The 22,410-nt window shown below is 40.3% G+C and overlaps 1 protein-coding gene across 4 annotated transcripts in view; it reads left to right on the top strand.

Annotated features, from left to right (window-relative positions):
* DGKI (diacylglycerol kinase iota) overlaps window positions 1-22,410 on the top strand; it is a 200,668-nt gene that overhangs the window by 156,821 nt on the left and 21,437 nt on the right. For all 4 annotated transcript variants that reach the window (XM_058023130.1, XM_058023133.1, XM_058023132.1 and 1 more), the window contains one exon: window positions 14,750-14,775. In XM_058023130.1, the coding sequence (XP_057879113.1) occupies window positions 14,750-14,775 (26 nt within the window). The remainder of the gene's footprint in view (window positions 1-14,749; window positions 14,776-22,410) is intronic.

The following is a 22,410-nucleotide window of genomic DNA, read 5'->3' as shown; positions in this document are numbered from 1 at the left end:
TGTTTAACTTAGCAATCTAAAAAAAAAAATCTAACATGGCACTTTAAAGAAAAAAATTAGTACTCTAGAAAGCATTATTATATTTTGGCAGCCAAAGTTCCTCATGGGTTTTTTCCAGAGATTTGTCCCTTCAGAAATTATTTTTCAATTAAGACTTGAAAAAAGGATTTCAGCAAAATTCCTAAACAGGAATAGGGCAGAGAACAGAGCAGTCAATTCCTCCTGTACACAGAGCTCTCATGGATCTTCTAAGAGTCATCAGCATCCAATGTTTTATTGAGTCAGAGATATTGTACAGCCAAAATACATTATCCTATAGCCTAGGGCAAATGACAGGAGACTTGGTGTGAGAGAAAGGGATCATTGTTGACTCACTGGGAGTGCTTTCTCAGGGGTCATTTTTTCTCCTAAACAGGATATGACCACAGCTGGTCATAATGTATCTTCAGGATTCTTAGACTGTATCTGTCATCACTATATACACACATACAGATGTGTGTATATACATATTTATATATGTATATACATATATATAAAACTTCTTTAAGATAAAGTAATTATTTCTGACAAGTGAGGAACGTAGCTAAAATTTCAAAGTTGAATGAGCTCTTATATTATTTCAATAAATGAAAGCAGAGAACAGAGTACATGTTCTAAAACTAATTCTAATGTTAGGTGTTTCTTTTGATCACAAGCTAGTTTGGTAAAAGCATAGTGTGAATATCATGGTTTTGAGGCAGGGGTCTTTCTGAGATAAAAATTATGCTTTTTCTTCAATTAACTGAATTCATGTTATTTTCAGGTAGGTGTTGGTTAATAGTATTTCATGTTGTGTTCCTTATTTGATAGCTCTTTGATCTGTGGTGGATTGTACAGGACATGAAACAGTGTCTTGATGCAGTAACCATGAGCTGGGGCAGATTGTAGTTTAATAGGGACATCAATTAGTGTGAACACTGTATTTAAAAAAACACATTGGGATGACAATTTACTGGGACTAGAGGTGCTTGATCTTGAAAAAAAGATAAATATTCTAGTCTGACTGCACTGATGCTGGAAATTGGACCCTTCCTTTGTACATGAGTGGTTTCATCCTATGATTAAATGGTGCAGTGAGATGCAGACGACCTTACAGCCTGCTGAGTGTTTGTTGTTGGCCATATATTTCTCTTCTTGGTTGTCACCCTGTTATATGATGAGAGCTGGAAAATTCGATAAAATAAAAACCCCAACAACATACAGAGATGAAAAGGTGACTATATATTGGTAGAAGTTTAATCTATGTCTTTTAATTGAAGTCATTAATTTTCCCACCATTCAGGGCAGCAACCAGCTCTTTTCTAGCATCTGTCCAGCTGTGATGGTAATGTGTTTCCCAAGCTGCTGGCTGCATTTTCTGGATCAAGTGCATGGCTTGTGAAGGGTGGGCGAAGGTTGGCCAGGATGATGCCATCTGGTCTTGTTAGGGAGAGGAAGAAATAAATGCCTGTAGGTGCTGGAAGATGGCTGCAGCCCTTTCCACTAAATAGACATTAATTAGCTAGTAATGCCATCCAGGCATTGCTTTATGAAGCTGTAATAACCTAGTTTCTCAGAGGGAAGAAGAAAAAGGCTAAATGCCAAGTGCTTCACTCAGCCTCAAGGATCTGATCATTGCCCAGGAAATCAGTGTGAGAACACAGATGTTACAAGGTGGTTTAGGGTATTTTTTAAAGAGAAATTTTCATGTATTACAAGATGATAAGAGCATCAGGGATACAAATTTGCATGCTAAAGGAGAAAGAATGCTAGTTTAGTGGAAGCTTAGAAAATATAAAAAGATGATTCAAAGCATGCTAGGCAGGGACTGCCTGGTGACAGTGAATCTTTAAAATTTCCAAGGTTGGTAAGGACATGAAAAATCTAAGAGTTTGCCTAAAAAATATTGTGTTGGAAAACTTAGCATTGGCTCCTAAATAGGCAGAGTTTTCTACTCTGGTGTTTTTGATAGCAAAATCTTAATTAATTTTCAGGTTCAGATTTAGTTCAAGCTGCATTTATAAAATTACACTGCAAGAGTGAAGTGTGTATGTCTTAATCAGGTATTTGTGTACCTGTAAGAATTGCTTTCCATTTTGCAGATGAGACTCCATGAATACTGATTGCTTCCAAACAAATCTTATTTTAGTGAAGGTGTAAATCACCATTACCTTTACTGTAGACTCCTGTGTAGTCCTTATAATGGAACTCAAATATCACAGAATGCAGTCTCTTTTTTTGCTTAGTTCTCTTTTTTCTTTCTCTTCTGTTGTCTTGGATACTTTTACAAATAGCATCTTTCTCACTACCTAAAAGTGGAGCATGAGAGATTTGCCTAAAGCAACTCTGCCTCTTGCTAGGAAAGTGATGTAAAAAAGGTGGGGTTGGCACTGGAAAAGAAGATGTAGACCCAAAGAAGAGGGAAAGTGTTGTAAAGAGGACTTAGAATTATTCATAAGAAGGTAAACATGGATTAAATAGGGAAAAAAATTTGAAGAAAGCAATGAAGAATAAATTATAAGAATACAGCAAATGAATAAGAAATTGTTTGGAATGAAAGCAAGTTCCTTAAGAGAGACTGAGTGTGAAAAAAGTGATGCATTTTGGTGTGGGGTTTGATCCTGTATCTTTAAAGCTTTTGCTATTTGTCAGCATGTTGCAGTCACAATACTTAACATTTTATACACATCCCAGATAGAAGCTGCAATTTATCCACCATTAGGAAAACCTTTCTTCAGTTCCTCTATAAATCTTCCATTATCCCCACTGATGAAGAATTCTTTGACAAGGATGGCACCTGTTAATTTTTTTAGTCTAGTGCACAGGTGTGGTAAACAATGTCATGTATTTTAAGCTTCTCTTGTGAATACAGTTTCTCTATATATATTGAGTTCTTAGCAATATTCTTTGTTTTGGGAGATTTTTCAGTGGGGAAAAAATGCAAGAATTGTTCAGGGACTCCTGGCCATGTCTAATTAGTAAACACACCTTGACTCAGCTGTAGAAGAAAGGCAGAGTTGGAAGAGGAAAACAATGCTGAAAAGAGAGAGTGGAGAGGAATGTTCATACTGAAATACCTTTGTAAAGACTGGCCTGCATGAGAAATGCTCTTGGTTTATTCTGAGTGGGTAAAACTTGAGAACAGATGCTCTCAACTCAGGATGTGCTACTTCAGCTGGAGTGGAAAAATCTCAGAGATGGCTCTGGGTATGGAAAGATCCTGACACTTAGTTCTGGTGTCTGAGGGTACAAAAGCAGGACAAAGGCAAGTGGTGCCACACACAAGCCCTGCTAGGTCAGAAGATGAGCCACAGCTTTGTGGTGATGGCATGCACTGGACCTGAGGGACCTTTGCAAACAGTGAGGATCAGATGGTTCTGGAAGCTATTAAAAACAAACTTTCAGCAACTTCTGGTGTTACCTTTAAGTGATTGCATACAGGCAAAACCTTATTTAATAATCTCTTCCCCTGTTTTAATTAGTAGAATTTTTATGTCACTACTGTCAAGTCTGGCCTTATCTATAGAGAGCTGGGCTGTAGAAAATTCATGGGTATTACTTAAATTTTTCTGCAACACTCATTAGTAATTGGTACTTACATGTCATCCTGACAACCCCAGCCCAGTAATACTGAGCTTTAAGACGCCATTTTTGTTTCTACTCTTGTTAAGCATAATTGGGAAAAGAAGAAATCAGAAATTGGTTTAGATTTGCATGTCTATAACCTTATTTATATATGTGAATGCAATGCAGAGAGTGTGTGTTTTCTTCAAGAATGAAGTTTCAGCCTGTGCTGTTGAGGCAAAGGTGTTTTAGTAACAGTGTGCACATGTGAGTTGGGTTTGTGCATCTTCCCCTTCGACAGATGGCAGAAACAGAGCACATCCTCTACTGGATCCTGTACAGTGTTCTTTTTCTTCTCAGTACTTATTACCAATACATTTTATCACTCAGCATTTAGCTCCCCATAGTAGACTGGGTGGGATTTTGGCTTCCTCTTTTCTCACCAAGCTGCCCCCTCTTAATCACTTTTGTGGCATCTCAACACCTGAGAAAATTCGCCCTGCTGGCAAATTATTTTGACAGACAGTGACATGCAAAGCACTCCTACACAAGATGAGACTACAAATCGGCTTCTTTAGAGAGATCTTGCTTCTTGACTGGCATCCCACTTTCCAAAAGGGAAATGCAAGCAGTCCAGCTCTCCTCCTTGGGGCAGCTTCAAGCAACAGAATGCACACGCACTTGACAAAGGAACAATCTTACCTGAATGGTAAAAAGTCAACTACCACCTAGCTTGAAAATGCCTTCTGAATATTTCCAACAGACAAAGGGGCAAAGCCATGTTTTCCACGTGGAATGTAAGTTTTTATTTTGGACTGCATTTAAAAGATAAAAAAAAAAAAATCATGTTGGCAAAGTAGAGATAGCTGGGTACCTTGGTTGCCTTGAAGTGGTTTACCTTAACATTTACTAATCTGCTTTCCAGTCTTTGACTGATAGACAAGACTGAAGCAATAGAGTCTCTTTTCTGTGACGGTGTTCAGAGGGGTCCGAGGAAGAGGGAAGAGACAAGGATCTGACTCCATGTTTCAGAAGGCTGGTTTATTATTTTATGATATATATTATATTAAAACTATAGTAAAAGAATAAAAGAAAAGATTTCATTAGAAGGCCAGCTAAGAATAGCAAAAGAAAGAATGACAACAAAAGCTTGTGGCTCAGACAGAGTCTGAGCTAGCTCACTGTGATTGGCCATTAATTAGAAACAACCACATGAGACCAATCACAGATCCACCTGTTGCATTCCACAGCAGCAGATAATCATTGTTTACATTTTGTTCCTGAGGTCTTTCAGCTTCTCAAGAGGAAAAATCCTAAAGAAAAGATTTTTCATAAAAGATGTCTGTGACAATTTTCTCTTTTTTTTTTTTAACAACTGTGTTCTTTCTCCCCCTTTGCCTGCATCCTTGCTCACCTACTTTAGTCCTTGATTTGCAAAGCAGAATCTTCTCTGAGAGGTACAACAGCTTTACAGCAAAGTAGGCAGCAATATGTCAAGAGAAAGACTTCTCATAATCTCATTTTCTTTTTGTCTGGGTAAAAGAAAATGACATTTGATAATTTAATTTTTAGGGCCTACTGCTTTCCCTGTATTGGACTTGTGGTAACTGTACCTGGCAGGAGCAGGGTAGCAATAGTGGATCTGACAATGCCACTGCACAATGTGAATATTCCTCTCTCCAGCTTGATGGACTGGAAACAACAGACCTACAGTCCCCAGTGACATTAAAGGTGCTGGAAAAGGGGATGGATGGGTTTACTGGGGTGATAAAGGATGATTGACAGAAAGATATATTCTTCTGGGTATACTTTAACCACTCTTACAAATATAGGTCAAGTATTCTCTGGCATGGCAGACTTAAAAGCCAATCAAGGCTGGAAAATTTGTGTACCTTGTAGTTTTAGACATGTATGTCTGTATTTATGTGTACTTTTTACTCATTTGTAGGAGTTGAGGTAAGAAAAAAACCAAAACAACAAAAACCCAATCCCAAGCCTCCCAGTCCTAGTTTTCTGGGCATTGCACAGGAATAGCAAGCCTGTGTCCATGTGCTCTGTGCCTGCCATAAGGAGCTGCCATCTGCTTGGAGAGGAGGCTGGTTCTTAATGTGTTCTCACTCAGTACCAAGCTGTCTTATCAAAGCCAAAACCAGTGAGCTTCAGAGCCTGGGTAAGAAACAGCCCTGTACATGTGTTACACACACATTGGGCTACAAACTCTGTTAGAGCTTTCACACCTGGACATCTCATTAGATGCATTCAGACTCTATTTCGGTTCCTGTTCATATCCTTAAGTTCTGGTTTAACAGACTTGCAAAGAGAATAGAAATGTAGTTTGGTAAAATAGCCGCTCTAAGATATCACACAGAAGTACTACTTCACCTGAGTTGACTGTGTTAAATTTAAAACCCCAAACCTTTCAATAATTCTTCAGATATCTTCATGTTTGTATTTCTGCTGTGGCTGAAAACTGGGAAATATCAAAAATACCATGCAACAAAAAGGTAAAGACAAAGGAGAGTTGTGTGAAAATAGGTCACCTTTTGAGGTTTGCAATGGAGTATTTTAGACCTGCAGATATTAGTGAGGCTGGGGACGATATTCTGACATGTGCCCTCACTTGACTCATAGAACAAAAAATGAGATTTTTCACTGGGGCTGCTTGGGAAGTTGATTTCTTCCCAGGCTGTGTGTCTTGGCATGGCTGCTCTGCAGGGAGCTGCCCTTTCCCTTCCATGTCTGGTGTGAGTGCCTGAGTCCCCTGGCTCTGGACTTGTGTGGCAGAGTGTAGGAGCTACAGTGCCTCTTTAACACACCTGCCAAAGGACTTGGGAGAGCAGAGAAACTTCTGGAAGCTTCAAAACATTCACTTTGTCCCTGCTTCCTGCTGCTCCTCTGCATTAGGAAAGGCCCAGTAAAACCCACAGCTTTGTCTTGGTAGCTGAGACAGTGTTTAGCAGTGCTGGCACTGGGGTGTGAGCAAGGGAGGGAAATACAAGGGGAGCAGGGCCATAACAGAGAGCCTTGCTGAGCTTCTGGCAGTGCTGATGCCCATGGGCCAGCAGGGACAGATGGACATGGCTAAATTATGCCAAGAGCTGAAATCAGAGAGCCAGAGGTGGCTTGGAGCCAGTGTAACTCTGACTCCTAGATGGCTGTTTCTGTGCCAGACATCTAAAAGTGCAGCACAAAAGCCATATCTGAAACTCCCAATAGAAGTTTTTTCTCCATCAATTAGTCTATAGCAGGAGTGTAAACAGCTCAGCAGTTCTGCTCTGCCTAGGATCCCTGTGTTGTGCATATTAACTAAGGTGATTTTTTAATTTTTAGATTATTTTGTAAAAGGTGGCAGGAAAGTGAGGGTTTCTTAGTGCTTAGCACTTGTGAAAATCAGGTGACTTATTTTTTTAACATAATTGCAATAATCTGTTTCTGAGGGATTCATGTGTTTCTGGAACAAAATGCTGTTTCTCAAAAATGTCTGGTTTGCATTGTTCTACAAACACACCATTTAGGGTGGCTTCTGGATTGTTTAGAAACCCAAAGTGGCCTAAAATTATTTGGGTAGTATCTCAACACACCAAGCAGCTGATGTGCCTTCACCTCCATCTAGCCTGAGGGCCAAGAGAAGCTGTATCTTATGAACCAGGTTATACCTGAGGTGCCCAAAATGGGGTTGTCATGGTATTGTGCTTAGCAAAATAATTTCTTTCTCTGGGTTAAATAAAGCTGAAATCCTAACAAAGTAACCTCTGTTTTAATCTTTTCCTGGAAGAAGTAAAAGTGCACTTATTTGTTGTTGAGGAAAAGCCAGATGTTTTGCTACCTAATAGATATGTTTTTATTCTCATGTAGAATGCTGAGGAAATGCATAAATGCAGCCACTTTAGCTCCTGTTCCAGGTCTTCTTAACAGTGGCCTGTGTCAAACAACATCCAGTCCCTTGGCATGCAGGTTGTTGTTTCACTAAAGCATAATGTCCTTAGATTTCACTTTCTATTGGTCAGTGAGGATTTTGAAGATTTAAAGTCTGGAAATGGAAGAAGGGCATTTCAAAGAAGCTGGGATAGGACCTTCTTCAAAATAATTCTCTTGCATTCCATTGGGATGTTTTAGTGCCATGTGATGATAAGAGAAAGGCCAAGCATTTATAAAAAGACAAAAAAACTAATCCAGACAAACTGTGATTATTCTACAATGATCTTGCTGCTCATTTGGAAAGACCTTCTTTTTCAACTAAATACCAAGCCTTGCTCAGGTCATGTTTTGAGGTGGAACTATTTTATCCAAGATGAATTTTATAGAACACTTCTCTATCCTTTTTCTCCTTTTAAAAAATTAATGATAAGCAGGTTTGGGTTTATAACTGATTTAGCAATAAAATCTTCTATTCCCTTTTAAGCAGCAATTCCTAGACGAGTCCTCTGGGTGTCAGTACAGCTTCAGGTATAGCTGCACTGTGGTCTTAGTTGTCTTCATTAAAACATTCCTCAGTGGACAGAGGAAAGGTAAGAGATAAAAAGTTAGGCAGTAGTGCAAAAAGACATGTGACAATACAGGGGACCCTGACATGCCTGAGACCCAGCCTGGAACACGTCTGAGCTGCCCTGCTTTCCCAAGAAGCACCAATTACTCTTCTGTATGTTGGACTGCATGTGAACAGCCTGAGGCTGTGATTGCTGTGCAGGTGGAGATGGAGGCTGCTGAAGGAAGTGATGCCTTGTGAAGGCTGACCTAGAACAGAGACTAGGTGGAGCTAAAAAATAAAGTAGATATTTATTAGGAGGCCTCAATAGGTACATCTTGGGCAGCACAAGAGCCCAGCCAGGGCTGCACCCAATATGAACCCAAAATGGTCACAAAAATGGACAACTGGTCACGAGGTCTCACATTTTTATAAGTTCTGGTTCATTTACATATTGGAGTTAACTGTCCAATTACACCTTTAGGTCATTAAGTCTCATCCTTCTTGTTTTTCTCTCTTCAATCCACATTGATTATGTTCTTAGGCTTGAGATTTGGATCATTTGTCCTTGGTCCCAAGCTAGGAAAGGAATTGTTTTGTCTCCCTACTCTGTGAAGACAGCTAACCATCTTTAATATGCAGCTCAGAAGTACACTCTGAAGCAGTACAGAATCTGAAAAATATAAAAGCTACAACCGAGGCATCAGAAGTTACAGAGATGCTAGAAAGTATATGGATCTTGTCCTTTAGTAGGATTAAGAAAGGATAAGATCTCTAGTGTTTGTCTCTAGATGGTCATTGCAGGTTACAGGACGTGTCCAAACAGATTTCTGCAAACTGATAAATAACTTGAATGGAATTTCTCAGATTCAGGGGGCTTTGCTGGTCAGCATTTTCCCATGTGTGTGAGGCAGTATAGTCATTGTCTATGAGAAATATTTGAGAGGAAAGAAGAACAGGAGAAATGAGGTAGTAAAACCAGAAAGCTTTGTAGAGAGACTTAGAGTTGCAGAACATCTTGGTTGGGAACAACTCTGAATGTCATCTAATACAAATCTTCAGGATAGATCCAGCTAGATGAAGTTCAGAGCCTTTTCCAGATGAGTTTTAAATACCTGCAAAACTGGAGATTCAACAATCTCTTTTCACAGCCTGTTCTTCTCTTTAATCATCCACATAGTAGAAATTTTTTTCCTTAACATCCAATCTGAATTTCCCATGTGCCAGCTTGTCACTGTTGCTTCTTTCTTCATGCAGATTCTGTCTTCTTTATCCTCTCCTGTTAAGTAGTTAAAGGCAGCAATTAGATTTTGCCCAAACCTTCTCTTCTTGCTTCCATAGCTTTTCTTCTTACTTCCCAGCTTCCATAGCCTGTCCTCCTATGCCCACAGCATCTCTGCAGCCCTTCCTGGAACTCAGCCCGATTTGTCAATGTCTGTCTTGTTCTCAAGTCTCACAAGCATGGAGTAGAGGCATTGGTTTACTCCTCCTGAAGTGCAGGACATTGCATTTGCCTTTGCTGAACTTGCTAACTTGCTGTGCTTCTCCAGCCTCTGATGGTCACTCTGAGCTGGGAATGTATAGGATCACAGTGAAAGTGTGGGGAAGCTCTTAGAAATTCTTAGGCTTTTATTTTTTCATCAAGTGCCATGCCCAGACTGAGCATTATCTGCTCCAGGAAAGAAAGCAGTTCTGCCTTTCTAATAGTAAAATTATGTACTGTTTGCAGCTAGGACTGCAGGGGACTCAGAGTTACAGGGGTATTGATACAAGTTGCTGAATGAGAGGGTTTCCTCACCTATATTTTAAAAACACTTGATGTGCTAAAATTTTTCTTCATTTGCAATCGGAGGATATGTGAATAAATCCCAACAGGGATTCCACTTTTGATTCTGAAGAGATGCACTTGCAAAATGAGAAGGAATGGGTTTAATTTGACAGCTCTTGCTCTCCCCTCATCACAGGCAGCTGTTGTCAGACTGAATTAAAAAGTTTGCAGAACTACATTCCTTAAGCAGGAAGAAAGTGGAATGGTCATAAACCCCAGTAGAATTGCTGCATAGAGATTGTTATTTGGCCTTTAAATATTAAATGGCTGGTTTTAAATAGGTCTGGTGCAAATGGTTTCTGCTTCAGGTTTATTGATTAAAATAGCTGCTTCACATCAGCTCAAACTTTGTTTCTCCAGAGGCTTTTGTCTTCATGAATAATGTACTCTTTTCTGAAATTTTGTTAGAATTCATCTCCTGGAGTCTGGCTGTATATCTCTGGGTTCCTAAGTCTCAGTTGACTAGGCTCAAAATTGTGACATTCCCTGCACTTCCCTCCTTAGAAATGAATATTCCTTCTTCCACCCAGCTACTCTAACAAGCCTAGTGCTTGCACATTGGGCTGTGCACTTGGAAACAGCTCTGACTGTTTGGCTCCTGGAGAGAGGTTTATATGATACTGAAGGTTGTCTTACCTATACTGAGGATTAGATTTCTGCAGCAATTTATCCAAATCCTGCAAGAGTGACTGGGAAAATTCCAGTGAGCTTTGGATCAGACAGTGAATTTGGAGGCCTGCTGTGGTTTCAGGTGGGCAGGTCTCATGCCTTCTATATTGTAAGTATTCCAGTTTGCTGGATGCATCCTAGTGTGTGTAAGATCTGGCTCTTTTTTGCACCATTTTAATGGCTTTTTTATGCATTTCTAAAGATGTGTACCTTGATTTCTGGAAGATGCTTGAGGATTTTTTAAGTCCAAAGGGTATTGTTTTGCTTGTATAAGGGGTGGTGGAACAGACCTTGCAAGTTCTGTTATCCCTCTGGCTGAGTTTGCCACTGCTGCAGGACCTGTAAGAAAAGAGGGCAATGAACAGCATGGAAAGCAGACAGAGTAGATAAGATCTTTCTTGACAACGTGCTTTTCCTCCTCCTCCCTTCTGATCCTCTTTCCTATCACAGAAATGTCTTTACTCAAACTATCTGCTACAACAATAGATGTTTGTAAAACCAGAACAGGGAGAAAGTCAGATTAAAGCCTTTGATGAAATATGTGAAATCAGGCTCTCCAGTTTCATTTTATGCATGGGAAAATAAATATCACTGTTGGTAGAAGAGATAATTGAATCTCATGACTCTGGAAATGTAGCCAGTCACAGATAATCTGGCCTGCCTTTACTCTCTTGGGGAGATGGTGACCCTTGCTTTCTACAAGTTAATTTTACACCAAGATAAAACCAGAAGAAAAACCCAGTTGATATGTATATATACACATATAAAGAAAGAAGTTATTCCATTCTGAAATGGCTGAGAACAGGATATTGCAGTGCCTGAACCTTTTCCTGAAGATTTTTTTCTGTTTTGTTTAACCAAATGAAAATCTCTTCAAGATGTCATTTGGCAAAGTGTTTTGACCCAGGTGAGACCACAGATCTTGACAGTATATTATTTTTCCTGAAGTATCTCTGACCTGTCTCTAATTATTTTTTTTTTAAGGCATGGAGGCTGTTAAGATGATAACTTGCTCCTTTATGACAGTGAAACACATAGCCAGGATCAAACTGGGAGGGGAGCTGACATGCACTGGACAGATGGTTCCTGTGTGGGTGTTAGCAGATAAGAATCCTCCCTTCCTGGAACACCTGTCTGGTGACCAGTGCTGCCACAGTCTGTCTCTCACACCTCTCTCAGACCTGAGGGAAAGATGTGTGACCGGAAATATGAGCATCTACTGGATTGTTTTGTCCTCTCAGGAAAGCCCCTGTGGCTGTGGAGAGGGTGGATGTGGTTTAGAGCAGGTCATTAGGCTTTCTCTCTTTCCTCCCTTAGAGCCTGCCATAAGCATGGGCTGGAGGGGTCAGTGCACAAAATGCCCAATTCCATTCAGTGTGGAGGTTTCTGCAGCCTCATTTCCTCCCATCACAGCTACAAACAAGACTCCCCTTGGTGCAGTTAGAAGAGGACTTGAGCAGTTAGGAAAGCCTCCCTCCCCCTTGCTAAATTGTATGGCCTGGAATTGTAGGAGCATGCTGAAAGTCCTCTCTGCTCTTTGCCAAAATTCTTCACGTCAGTGGTGGAGCAAAGGAAGCCCAGTCTGTTGTGGTTGAGCCTTTGGTATCTCCAGTGGTGGAAGCTCTCATTGAGGCTTTTCCTGTGGCTGGGATATTCAAAACCTTCCTTCGTGGCTTTGCTGCTACATCAGAAAAGTTGAGCTTATGCTATTTTGTTTCCTGGTGTGTGCAAGCAGGAATTGACTCTCTGTCAATTAACGAGGGATGAAATGAGCCAACAAGCCCAGAGTTTATCAGAATGAGGCAGAGAGGTGCATGTATACACATCAAGATACTGATATAAACCTGATGAAAATGTTATAAATAGGGTTATATAAACCTTATTTTCTCAGGATGCCAGGCTACACAGTTACTTGATGGATCCTTTCAAATAAAAGCACTGCTAGTAGCATGAGTGCTAATGTTACATTTCTTACAAACATTGTATTTGAGATATGCAACAAAGCAAAAAGGCCAGTAATATTTTGAAAAATATATTATAATTTTAGGCACACAAAATATGAATAAACATATTTTTCATCCTCCTCTTCAATCAATGCTTTAATTGAGAAGGCATTGATATTGTAACAACATCTCTTCTGTTGTTGATGCTTTAAGGGGCTAATGACATCTGTTTAACCAAGCATAAGGAAGAGCCAAATTATAGGATAATCTGTATTGTTTATTTTATTGCTTCAAATAAAGAACTGAAAGGTGATGAAACTGGGCAATTAAGAAACAAAACAAAGGAATATAGTTTGCTGATGCAGTGAAATACTGCCTTAGCAATGGGTGGAGGGTCAAAATATGTGAGCCAAGGAACCTTGCATGACTCTTGCATGTAAAAATATCTTCACTCTTGATATGACCCATTCTGGTTTGTTTAACCTTGTAGAAAATGCAGTGGCTTTTGATCTTCAGAAGGGGTTCTGCTGGGAGTTAAAGACAAAATCTGTAACTAACTAGTCAAAGCAGGACAGTTCTAGTGTACCCTGCTAAATCCTTTGGGTTACCTGCATTCCTGCTGTATTTCACACACATGGCTGAAGGGTGAGGGCAGAGCTGGCCTGGCTGGCAGCAGAGCAGGATACATGCTTAGGATGTTCAGCAGCAATCAGAGCCTTTAATGGGAGTAGAGGATTAATTAATTCTGATCCATACAGACACATTGGCTTCTTGTGCAGCCAGAATCCTAATTAGGCAATCAAATCTTTTTCCTTTCACAGTGACCATTGCTCCAGCTGTGCACTAACTCTTTCCTCTCTTTATTTGCAAATCTCTCTCTATTTTACAGCAAAAAAATTTACATACTTTGGCAGGAAATCTTCCCTTTTCTTTCAATTTTTCCTGTTTGCATCTACATATTTGCATATCTGCTTCTGATGTTCTATAATCCCTCAACCTTCATTTTCAAACCCTTGTTATGAAATGAGATCATGGCATCTTCCTCAGCTCCTTTATTCCTCTAACCCAGGGTTGCTTCACTTCTTTTCCCCCCTCCAGCCCTCAGCCCCTGCTGGCTCAGTTAAATATACATGTGCTCTTTTCCCCTTTGTTCCTTCCTTTCCCTTCACCCCTCTGTGGCTGCTTTTCTTATGCTGGCTTTCATCTCTTTGCTGGCAACACTAACATTTTAAAATCTTTCCTAATTTGTTATTTTTGCGCATTGTTGTGAAATTAAATATCTTGGAAAGGAAACATGGGTTGCCCCACTCGCTGCAGGAACAAACTCATTGGGTGGGAAGGCTTTGTATGGAACTGAAATTCTGTGCTGGGGAAGTGCTGAGGAGTGGTCCAGCCCTCTGGACTCTGTGCTGTCAGTCTGGTCTGAGCAATGAAGGTACATCCCAGATTCAGGCCCATGGTTAGCCTCAGTTTTGCTAAGCCATGCTACTGCAGCAAAGGCTAAAATGGAGTGCCAGTACTTCCATGTCCTTTTGTTCTGGGTAGTGACCAAAACCATCAGGAGCATGATCCTTAGTGATGGGAACTGAGACACAAATCCCTGGAATTCACTGGGATTCTTCTCTTAGTCAGCAGGGACACTGAGAGGTCACTTGTGTTTCATGACCCTTCCCTCTCTTGGGGTATTATCAGAGTCCTAATCCACTGGTTAGGGTATCCCATAACTCTTGAGTTGGGGCTGGTATGTGGCTTTTTTCTGTACTTACATCTGTCCTGACATTAATTTTTTTTTGATCTGTTGTGTTACTTTTGTGAAGACGGCATGAGATGTTATTAATTATGACTACTGTTTTATGCTAACCACTACATTGATTTATGGCAAAAAATGGGCGCTATATAACTGAGTTCCTATCAAGATGTAATTTCCTTGACTAACCCTAGTTGTGAGGTTTTCTCCTGGCAGTGGCAGTAGCAGATGAGTTTCTGCCAAGTATCTACAGACAGTCTTTGCAGCAGTCCTCACAGAGATGGCTCCATATGCTCACTCTGGCCTGCAGAATCTGCTGCTAGATGACCTGTTCAGTTCTATTTCTCTTTTTTCTTTCTTTTTTGTTTTGGTCAGGTGCCTTTCACTCCTCTCTTCTAGGGAATAAAGAATAAAAGTTTCAAATTACTCTATATCTCCTTCCCAGACTGAGACTGAACTTTATTTGTGACCTTTCTTTTACCCAAGATTGACTGGATTTTGTTGTTTTGTTTCAGGTCACCGGTTTCTTCAGAAGATCAAGGTAAGATCTGTTTTATAGATTCTAACAGCATATTAAAAATGAGACCAAAGACTAGTGAGTAAGCTCTGTTTTAACATAGTTGTGGTGGAGAATGATAGTTTTTTTATAAAAACGAAACTTTGATGTTGATGAAACTTTGTTTCTGTAGACATTAAGTGCTTGATCATTTGGTTAGTTTAATTGGGACTGACAGAAGTTGTTGAGTTATTTGTAAAATGAATCTTGCTTAATCAAATGGAAATATTGCTAGAGTTTACAGTTTATTCATCCAACTGTATATGGCTTTACCTGTGGAAAATGTGTGGCTTAAAGGACGATACAAGTTTTTGCAAAGATAAGCACATCTTTTATGACTGTCATAGGACAGCATCTTTTTCACTGAGAGGAGAATGCATTGTGTTTTAAAGGCTTAAACACACATTATCTTGGCTTACCAGTAAAGTCAGTGTAGTAGGACAGGATGGAGTTTAGGGCAGCTAGGCTCTTCTACATGGAAAAATCTCACAGCGTGAGTAGCAGGAGTGGCAAGTTATGGCAATATGTTTGCTGTGAGGGAGACTTGAAGGATCTGATCTTTCCCTATGACCTAAAGAGGGAATTTGTGATGACCAGCTGCTTAATAATGTGGCAAACTTAAGTCCATCTACAGTATATCAATATATGGCTACATTGGTACTGAAATCCAGAGACATACTCTGGAGGGGTGGTAATTGCATTGCCAGAGTTGCATAAGGAATGAGGAACAAAAAAAGGGAGACTGACTGAGACAAGAAAGTTCATCATGTGTCTCTGAACTGGGAACACTCTTTTGGTCCAAAAAAGAAATATCTGTTTTCTTCTGACATCCAATTTGTATGCAGTCACACAATCAGAACATTTTCTGGCCAATACTGTAAGCATCACTCAAGAAAGATCCAGATGGGAATAGTGAGGACTGTAGCAAGTGGAGGTGCAAGGAGGTCTGAGCCTGGAAGTGTGTCACTGAACTATGCTCACTTGGAGTGTGGAGTGACTAGTTAGGTATCAACCTACATTGTCCTTGGCTCCAGCCAAGATTTTCAGCCCACTGGAATGGCTCTCAAACATATTGTCATTAATAAACTCCCTTCCATCTCCTTGGCAAGTCCTTCCTCTGTAACAAAAGTTGTAAAGAAAGCCATAAAAGTGAACAAACATGCAAGACCAAAGATATATCTGGCCCATCTAGTCCATTCCTGGCGTCTGGTAGCAGCAGATCCTGTGACAAATAAAAGTATGAGACTGGCAGAAGTATACAGGTTTAATTTCCTGGTATGCCCTATTAGATTTTTATGATTTACAGCTCATTGATTTTGTGAAAGAGATGGAGTTTTCCTGTTTAATAGTTCATCTGCTTTTTACCATGACCACAACTTCTAATATTCAGCACAGGACTGTGAAAAGTTAGCAGTATACCTCATGTCTCCAACTCTCAGAAGAGATTTGAAATCATTATGGTCTAATATACTATTTCAGGACCTGGATTCAAGCTGCATCTCAGTGCATAAACCTGTTAGTGATGGGCTGCTCTTGCTATTTTGTTTCCCTTGCATTTACTCTATTGCTTCATCTTTATCTATTAATGGAGCAACAGACGGTGTATATGCATTTCCTTGTGTGTCTTTAAAGGTTAGTATTTCATGCTGTCAGAATGCTTTTCTTCTTCCCACTATTTTTATACTATTCGAGTTTTTGACAAAACCTTCCGGTTTGCCATCTACCATCTGCTGCCATGGTTTGGCTTTTCAGGTTTGATCAACATCTCTGAATACCCTCTTCTTCCTTGCCTTTCTTCTTTCTCTCACAAGCAACCTCTTCTGAAACGCAGAGTGAAAGGCCTTGACCAATTAGTGATGTGACAGTGCCAGTTATTACAAGTTTTGTGACCATGGAGTTTCTAACTAGGTTTGTCATCCCTATAAATATGTAGGAGCTTCTCTCAAGCACAAAAGATTTCCCATTCTCCAGTGACTTTTCAGAAAGAAGGGACCAATACTTGAATTTCCTCTATCCCACTATGCCAGCTACATAACATGGTAAATGGGCACAGTCCTGAAAGGAAAATGTGATAAAAAGTGCTGTAGGTGTTTTAGAGTCTAGAAGGTTCTCAGTCCATTGAGACTGCATGTGTGGAGGCATCTCAAATTAGCCTTAGATCTCAAATCTCTTATCTAAACAAAAAAGGGGGTCCATGAGAGAGCTGAAAACTTATCTCTGAATTGCCTGTCTTTTATAGCGTTTATGCAGATGTCTCCTGGCATATTGTTCTTGGAGTATGTATCTTGAAATCAGTTTTGAGACTTAGATATTCATTAATAATCAGTACTCAACTGTGTACCTATTCAATATGTTAAACATTTACTTTTCTTTATAAGGCAGTAATGCTTTGGGCTACGCATTGAGGGAAGATCCTACAGTAGAATAATGTACCTTCACTGTACATACATTGTGCCCTGTACCACAGCTGCTCTTCCCTATTGTGGACACCATTCCAGTGCTGATTTTCTGATGATGTGATATGTTGATCATTACTGAGAAAAGGCTCTTTCCCTGTTGTGTTGGATCTTTTTTTTAACCTCCCTCTTGGTTCCTGATCTTTGTTTTGTCTGCTTTAATATTCAGTTGTCACTTTTTCTTCTACTGTTTTTCTGTGGGGTTTTTATTGTCATCCACTTCTTGCTTTTTAAATGACTCTTTCCCATTGACCACAAGGTTGCATTCTGCGTGGATTTTTGCATTGTGCTTCTCACCTTGGTTTCTGAATGTCCTGCTTCTGCTCCAGTGTGGACAGACTGCTACAGGCACAGTGGGAAACAGTAGCTGCAGCATCTGTAGTGTTCTAACAGACTTGTACCAGAATTAGCATCTAATGTGAGTGGCACTTCCATTAATCCCTGACAGGACAATACATTATGCTGTCTTGACAAGGGGTGAAGATAAAGCACCATCTGTCTGGGACTGGGCATCTATTGAACAACTGTAACTGCACACAAAGCTCCTTGTTGTGGACACGTGTTAAAGGCACCTTTATCAGTTACAAAACAGGCCCATTTTAATTGGCACAGAAAGGGAAAGAGCACTGCTAGAAAATCCCAAACTTCAAAAGAAAAAATACCCAAAGCCTCTTAAGATTTGTGTCTTTGTTCTTGGTACAGGTAGCTAGGAAATAGATAGATAACTAAAGAGTAAAATTCATCAGCTTTTTTTTTCTTTCTTTTTTCAATAAACAAAAGGAGTAGACAAAACTCCTAATCCTCTAATGCTCTGATTGATGAAATGATACAAGCCACGTAAATCTTAAAGCCTACCAGTTCAGACAGGGGATTGATGAATCTGAATAAGGACCTGTTCAGCCAGGTACACCCTGGTGCAGCTCCATGCCCTGCAGCCTTGGAAGTCGGTGGTTTTCTTTGGATTTTGGGGTTAGATGAAACTCAGCAATGGGCACATGTCAGGCCCACAGAAGACCTGGTAGATGTCATGATAGAGGGCCGGGTAAGACATCTTTTAGTGAAGGATATCACCTGCTACACTTTTGCTATATAAAAACTCTTAGTGATATGCCCAGGAGGTCTGACACTGTTGGACATTATTGCATCTATTGTTTCTGGAACAGGAATGGTAGTGTGGTGGGAATGCAGACGTCTAATACATCATCTAATACGCACTCATTATCTGGTTATCCAGTGTACACTTGTTGTCTGGCTATGGTTAGGTGAATGGCTGAGTTTTACCAAACCCTTCATTCACCCAGCACCTTTCAGAGCTGCACTGTATTTTGTGTGCACACTGGATCATGCCTTCCCCACTCCTATTTACAGCCACCCTGCAGAAATCTGCATTAAATATTCACATCTGTAGTTTCATCTGGCCAAAGTTAAGTTTTCTCTACTATTCTTTGTTTACCTTGTATGTTGGGGTTGATTCTTCATCATCACATAAACAGTTGAAGGAAATGACCCTAAAAAGAGTACAATGAATTCTATTTCTAATTCAAGTATTCTGAAAAAATCCCCAGCAAACTCTTGTGTGTTGCTATTAATGATGTAGGGGCATTGGTGTGTTATTCATGTCCTGGCAACTTGGAGCTGATGCTGCTCAATAATTTTGTGTCTGACTTCAAACAGCGGAGCCTTGCCTTTGATGGAATTACTCAGTTTTAAGTAGCTATACTAATGCACCTCAAGTAGCAGGCAACCAGAGCTTAATCCTTACACACCTGAGTTGCATCCTGATCGGGAGACAAGAGGTTTCAAATATTTACATCACTGCTCTCCTATTTACTTCTCTATAAACCAGTGAGTTTGGGCTTTCTGCCTAGTTTGCTTCCAGCAGATGTGTGGTTTTGTTGCATCAGCATAATTTCTGTGGTTTAGGGTTTGTGGTTTTGGCCATTTTGTGTGTAATAGAATCAAAATTCATGAGGACAACTGAGAAATTAAAACAAGAGGGAAATAGATTCAGTGGAGCAATTTTGAAGACAGTTAATTATTAAAAAGTGATAATATTATACAAGAGATTAAGATAAAGGATGGGTTTTCTGCTTGAAAAGACAAATAGCAACACTCAGAGGTCTTTCAGATTCTGCCAGGTGCTGGTTCCATGCCATGGAGTCACTCCATGACTTGGAATCATCCAGCTTGGATATCCTACACCTAGGAGGGATTTGTGTAGAGCCAGGAGTGCATTAGAAGTAAAGTGAGTTTATAATGGTGACTTCTAAATTATTCTCTATTAGAAAAAAATTTCCACAGGGATTGCTTGGCATGGGTTCAAACTGGAAGTTTTAGGTGGGAGGTGTAATTCTGTCTCTGGAGATCCCTCTCTGAATAGAGAGAGCTGCTGTCTGAGTTATAAGGAAGGGACTGATCAAATGTGTGCGTGGAAGGCAGTGGTGGCTCCATCCCACACAGGAAAATGCTTTGCTCTGCAGTGTCTGCTCCTGCCTTGGAGGCAGAAAGCCCTGTCCATGCTGGCATTTGCTCCAGCTCCATTAAAGAGAGGAAATCTAAACACATGCAAGGAGGAAGATGGTTGCAGGAGTCCCAGAAAGTAGCACAAGAAGGAATAGCACTTCCTGGAACCTCTGATAGATGGGATTTCCTCTTGCCCATGGTGGCCTGTGGGAATGCAGATTTCACTCTCTTGGCCTCCTTTCTTCTTTCTGGAGCCACTCTCCACTAATCTTGAGTCGCAATCTGCAAAGAGATGTTCTCTAGAATTTTGAAGCAGTCTGCCATATTGATGAAAAGGATGAGCAGGGTGCTGCAGATGAATCCAAACATCTCAGTGCTGGTAGAATTAAAACAAAATAAAGATAAACAAATGAATGGCTATTTTATACACCAGAGGCCTTCAAAAGAGAGCGAGGAGGTGCTGTATTCTTCATGGTGATGCTGCAGCTCTTTACCCAGCAAGAAATTGAGATGTCTTGGAATGCTTTCTCTGTGCAAATTAAAGAGAGTATGGGAGGGGTTTGAGGGAGGCTCTGGACTGCAGGTATTTATTTTGATTAATTATCCACTTTGGGAAAAAAGCCCTCCTGGACAGTGTTTTGAAAGTGGCTGTAGCTGAACTAATAATGCCTTGGGTATCTGCTCTGGGTTGGTTCATTTTCTTCTCAGTTCAGCAGAGGCTGGTATTGATGCAGACCCAGGGTCCCCCTGGTAAGAGAAATCATTCTGTGAAGGCACAGGTCTAGGGCTGAGGGAGGTCCTTTCTGGATAAAACCTTTAAAAGGTGCCTACACCCACCCTCTCATCATATCCAAGCAGATTGAGGGGTCAGCAGGTGTCTGAGAGAGAGATGTGGGCATCTGGATAAGTAATAGATGAAAACAGAAAAGCATTTATTTCACCATGTCCACTGCTATTATCCTCTTCCCCTCTGGAGGAAGTATGAGTGAGGAATAAGTTGTGTGACTTGGAGTGCTTGTTTTCAAGCAGAAGCTCTGGGTAACCTTGCAAACTACTTTGCTTCTGGCTTTTTTTCTGATGGAGGTTGCTCATGGTCAGATAAGAGTGGCAATCACTTCACCCACTGAAGAATTTGGCTAGAAAAAATATTCTTGAACTGAATTTTGGACGATGTAGTCCTCCTGTGAAGCCCTAGCTTTTTGAGGAAGGGTTACTTAGATATTGCCAGGCAAAAGCACTGCAGCCAGAGCTGCAGTAGCAAAAATCTGAAGGGAGAGTGCTAAGAGTGCCTGTGATGGGAATACTCCACAAAGACAGAGAAGAGGAACAGTGTGGCCCACAATGCTTCTTTTTTGTTGTTCTATTTATTTTCAAATTAAAAATAAACCACTGCCTAATTATTTTGCCTAGAATTCTCTTTATGCCAAAGTAATGCCATTCTATTGATAAAATTACTGCATTAGTCAGCCAAAGTCTTCCCTGTGATCTCACTTCATCAGACATTTTCTTCCACTGCATCACTCCTGAGAATGACATAAATTGTTGTCTTGGTTTAAAAATAAATATGGTGGAAGGGAAAAGGAAGGCAAAAAAGTGATGATGTGAGCCAGATGGTGCTTAGTTTATCTGTGACTGTTCTTTGGGGTTATGTTCTATTTACAAAAGAAGTCCCTTTTTTTTTTTACCATCTTTTCCTTTTGTAAATCTGAGTTAAATGGTCTTGCAGCAAAAGTTCAACATTAGGGTATGAATGCTTTCACTCCTAACTATCAACTGCACTCTCAGCTCTGCACAAGTGCCACATAAACAATTCAGGTTGGACTCTAATTGGCATCAAAGTAGCTTTAAACTAGTCTGAGTGAAAATGGGGCTTTAAAGGCAGCTTGAGTGTAATTTACATCTGCTTGAAAGCCTCTTTATCCTTCCAGAGTTGTATGAAGGGACTTCTGTGTAAGTGAGAACTTGGCCTTTCTTCCTCTTCAGCAAGCATGTGTGGCTATTTTTGCCTTCCCCTCCCCTCCTTCTCTCTTACCAGTGTTTGGTGCAGTTGTTTGAATTTTTAAATTCTTAAAAGGTAAATGTTCATAATGCATATTTATAGCCACCTGAGTAATGATTGATTTTTTTTTACATGTTACATTTTTTTCTTATTTGCAAGTTATGCAAACAGGTGCAATCAAAACTGTGTCAATTCTCCAAATCTGCATGGGACGCAGTGCTTTTGTAACTAAAGGACAGCCCTCAAACATTTTAGAAGGGTTTTCTACCTCTTTATCCAATCCTAGAAATAGATGTCATTGAGGTATGATTTATTCAGAGGGCCAGAAGACTTCAAAAGTGTCTCTCTCAAACCCCAAGAGGATGTGTGCTAATGCGGGTTTTCCTGTCCAGGTGAAATAGTTGAGGATACTGTGGGAAGACTTTCCAGGTGTGTGTGCCTGGCTGCTGCTCAGCTGATGTGCTGCTGAGCTCTTGGTTGCTGCAATGTTGGTTTTCTTGGTCTCTTTGGAGTATTTTGAGCTCTCGGGATCTTTATTTTGTTCTCTTTCATGGAAAAAGTGCCTCACAACAGAGCTCTTGTGACCTGCCTAGACTGATGGCGTTGCTTTCAGCTTCCATAAGAAGCCCAAGACTTTTTTTGAATTTGAAAACCTGTGGAGAGCTCTTGTTTAACACCTGTTTCTTTAGGGCAGTGGTAGCA

The sequence above is a fragment of the Melospiza georgiana genome, chromosome 4, assembly GCF_028018845.1.
Source record: "Melospiza georgiana isolate bMelGeo1 chromosome 4, bMelGeo1.pri, whole genome shotgun sequence".
Lineage (NCBI taxonomy): Eukaryota > Metazoa > Chordata > Aves > Passeriformes > Passerellidae > Melospiza > Melospiza georgiana.
This window is presented reverse-complemented; position numbering and strand designations above follow the sequence as displayed.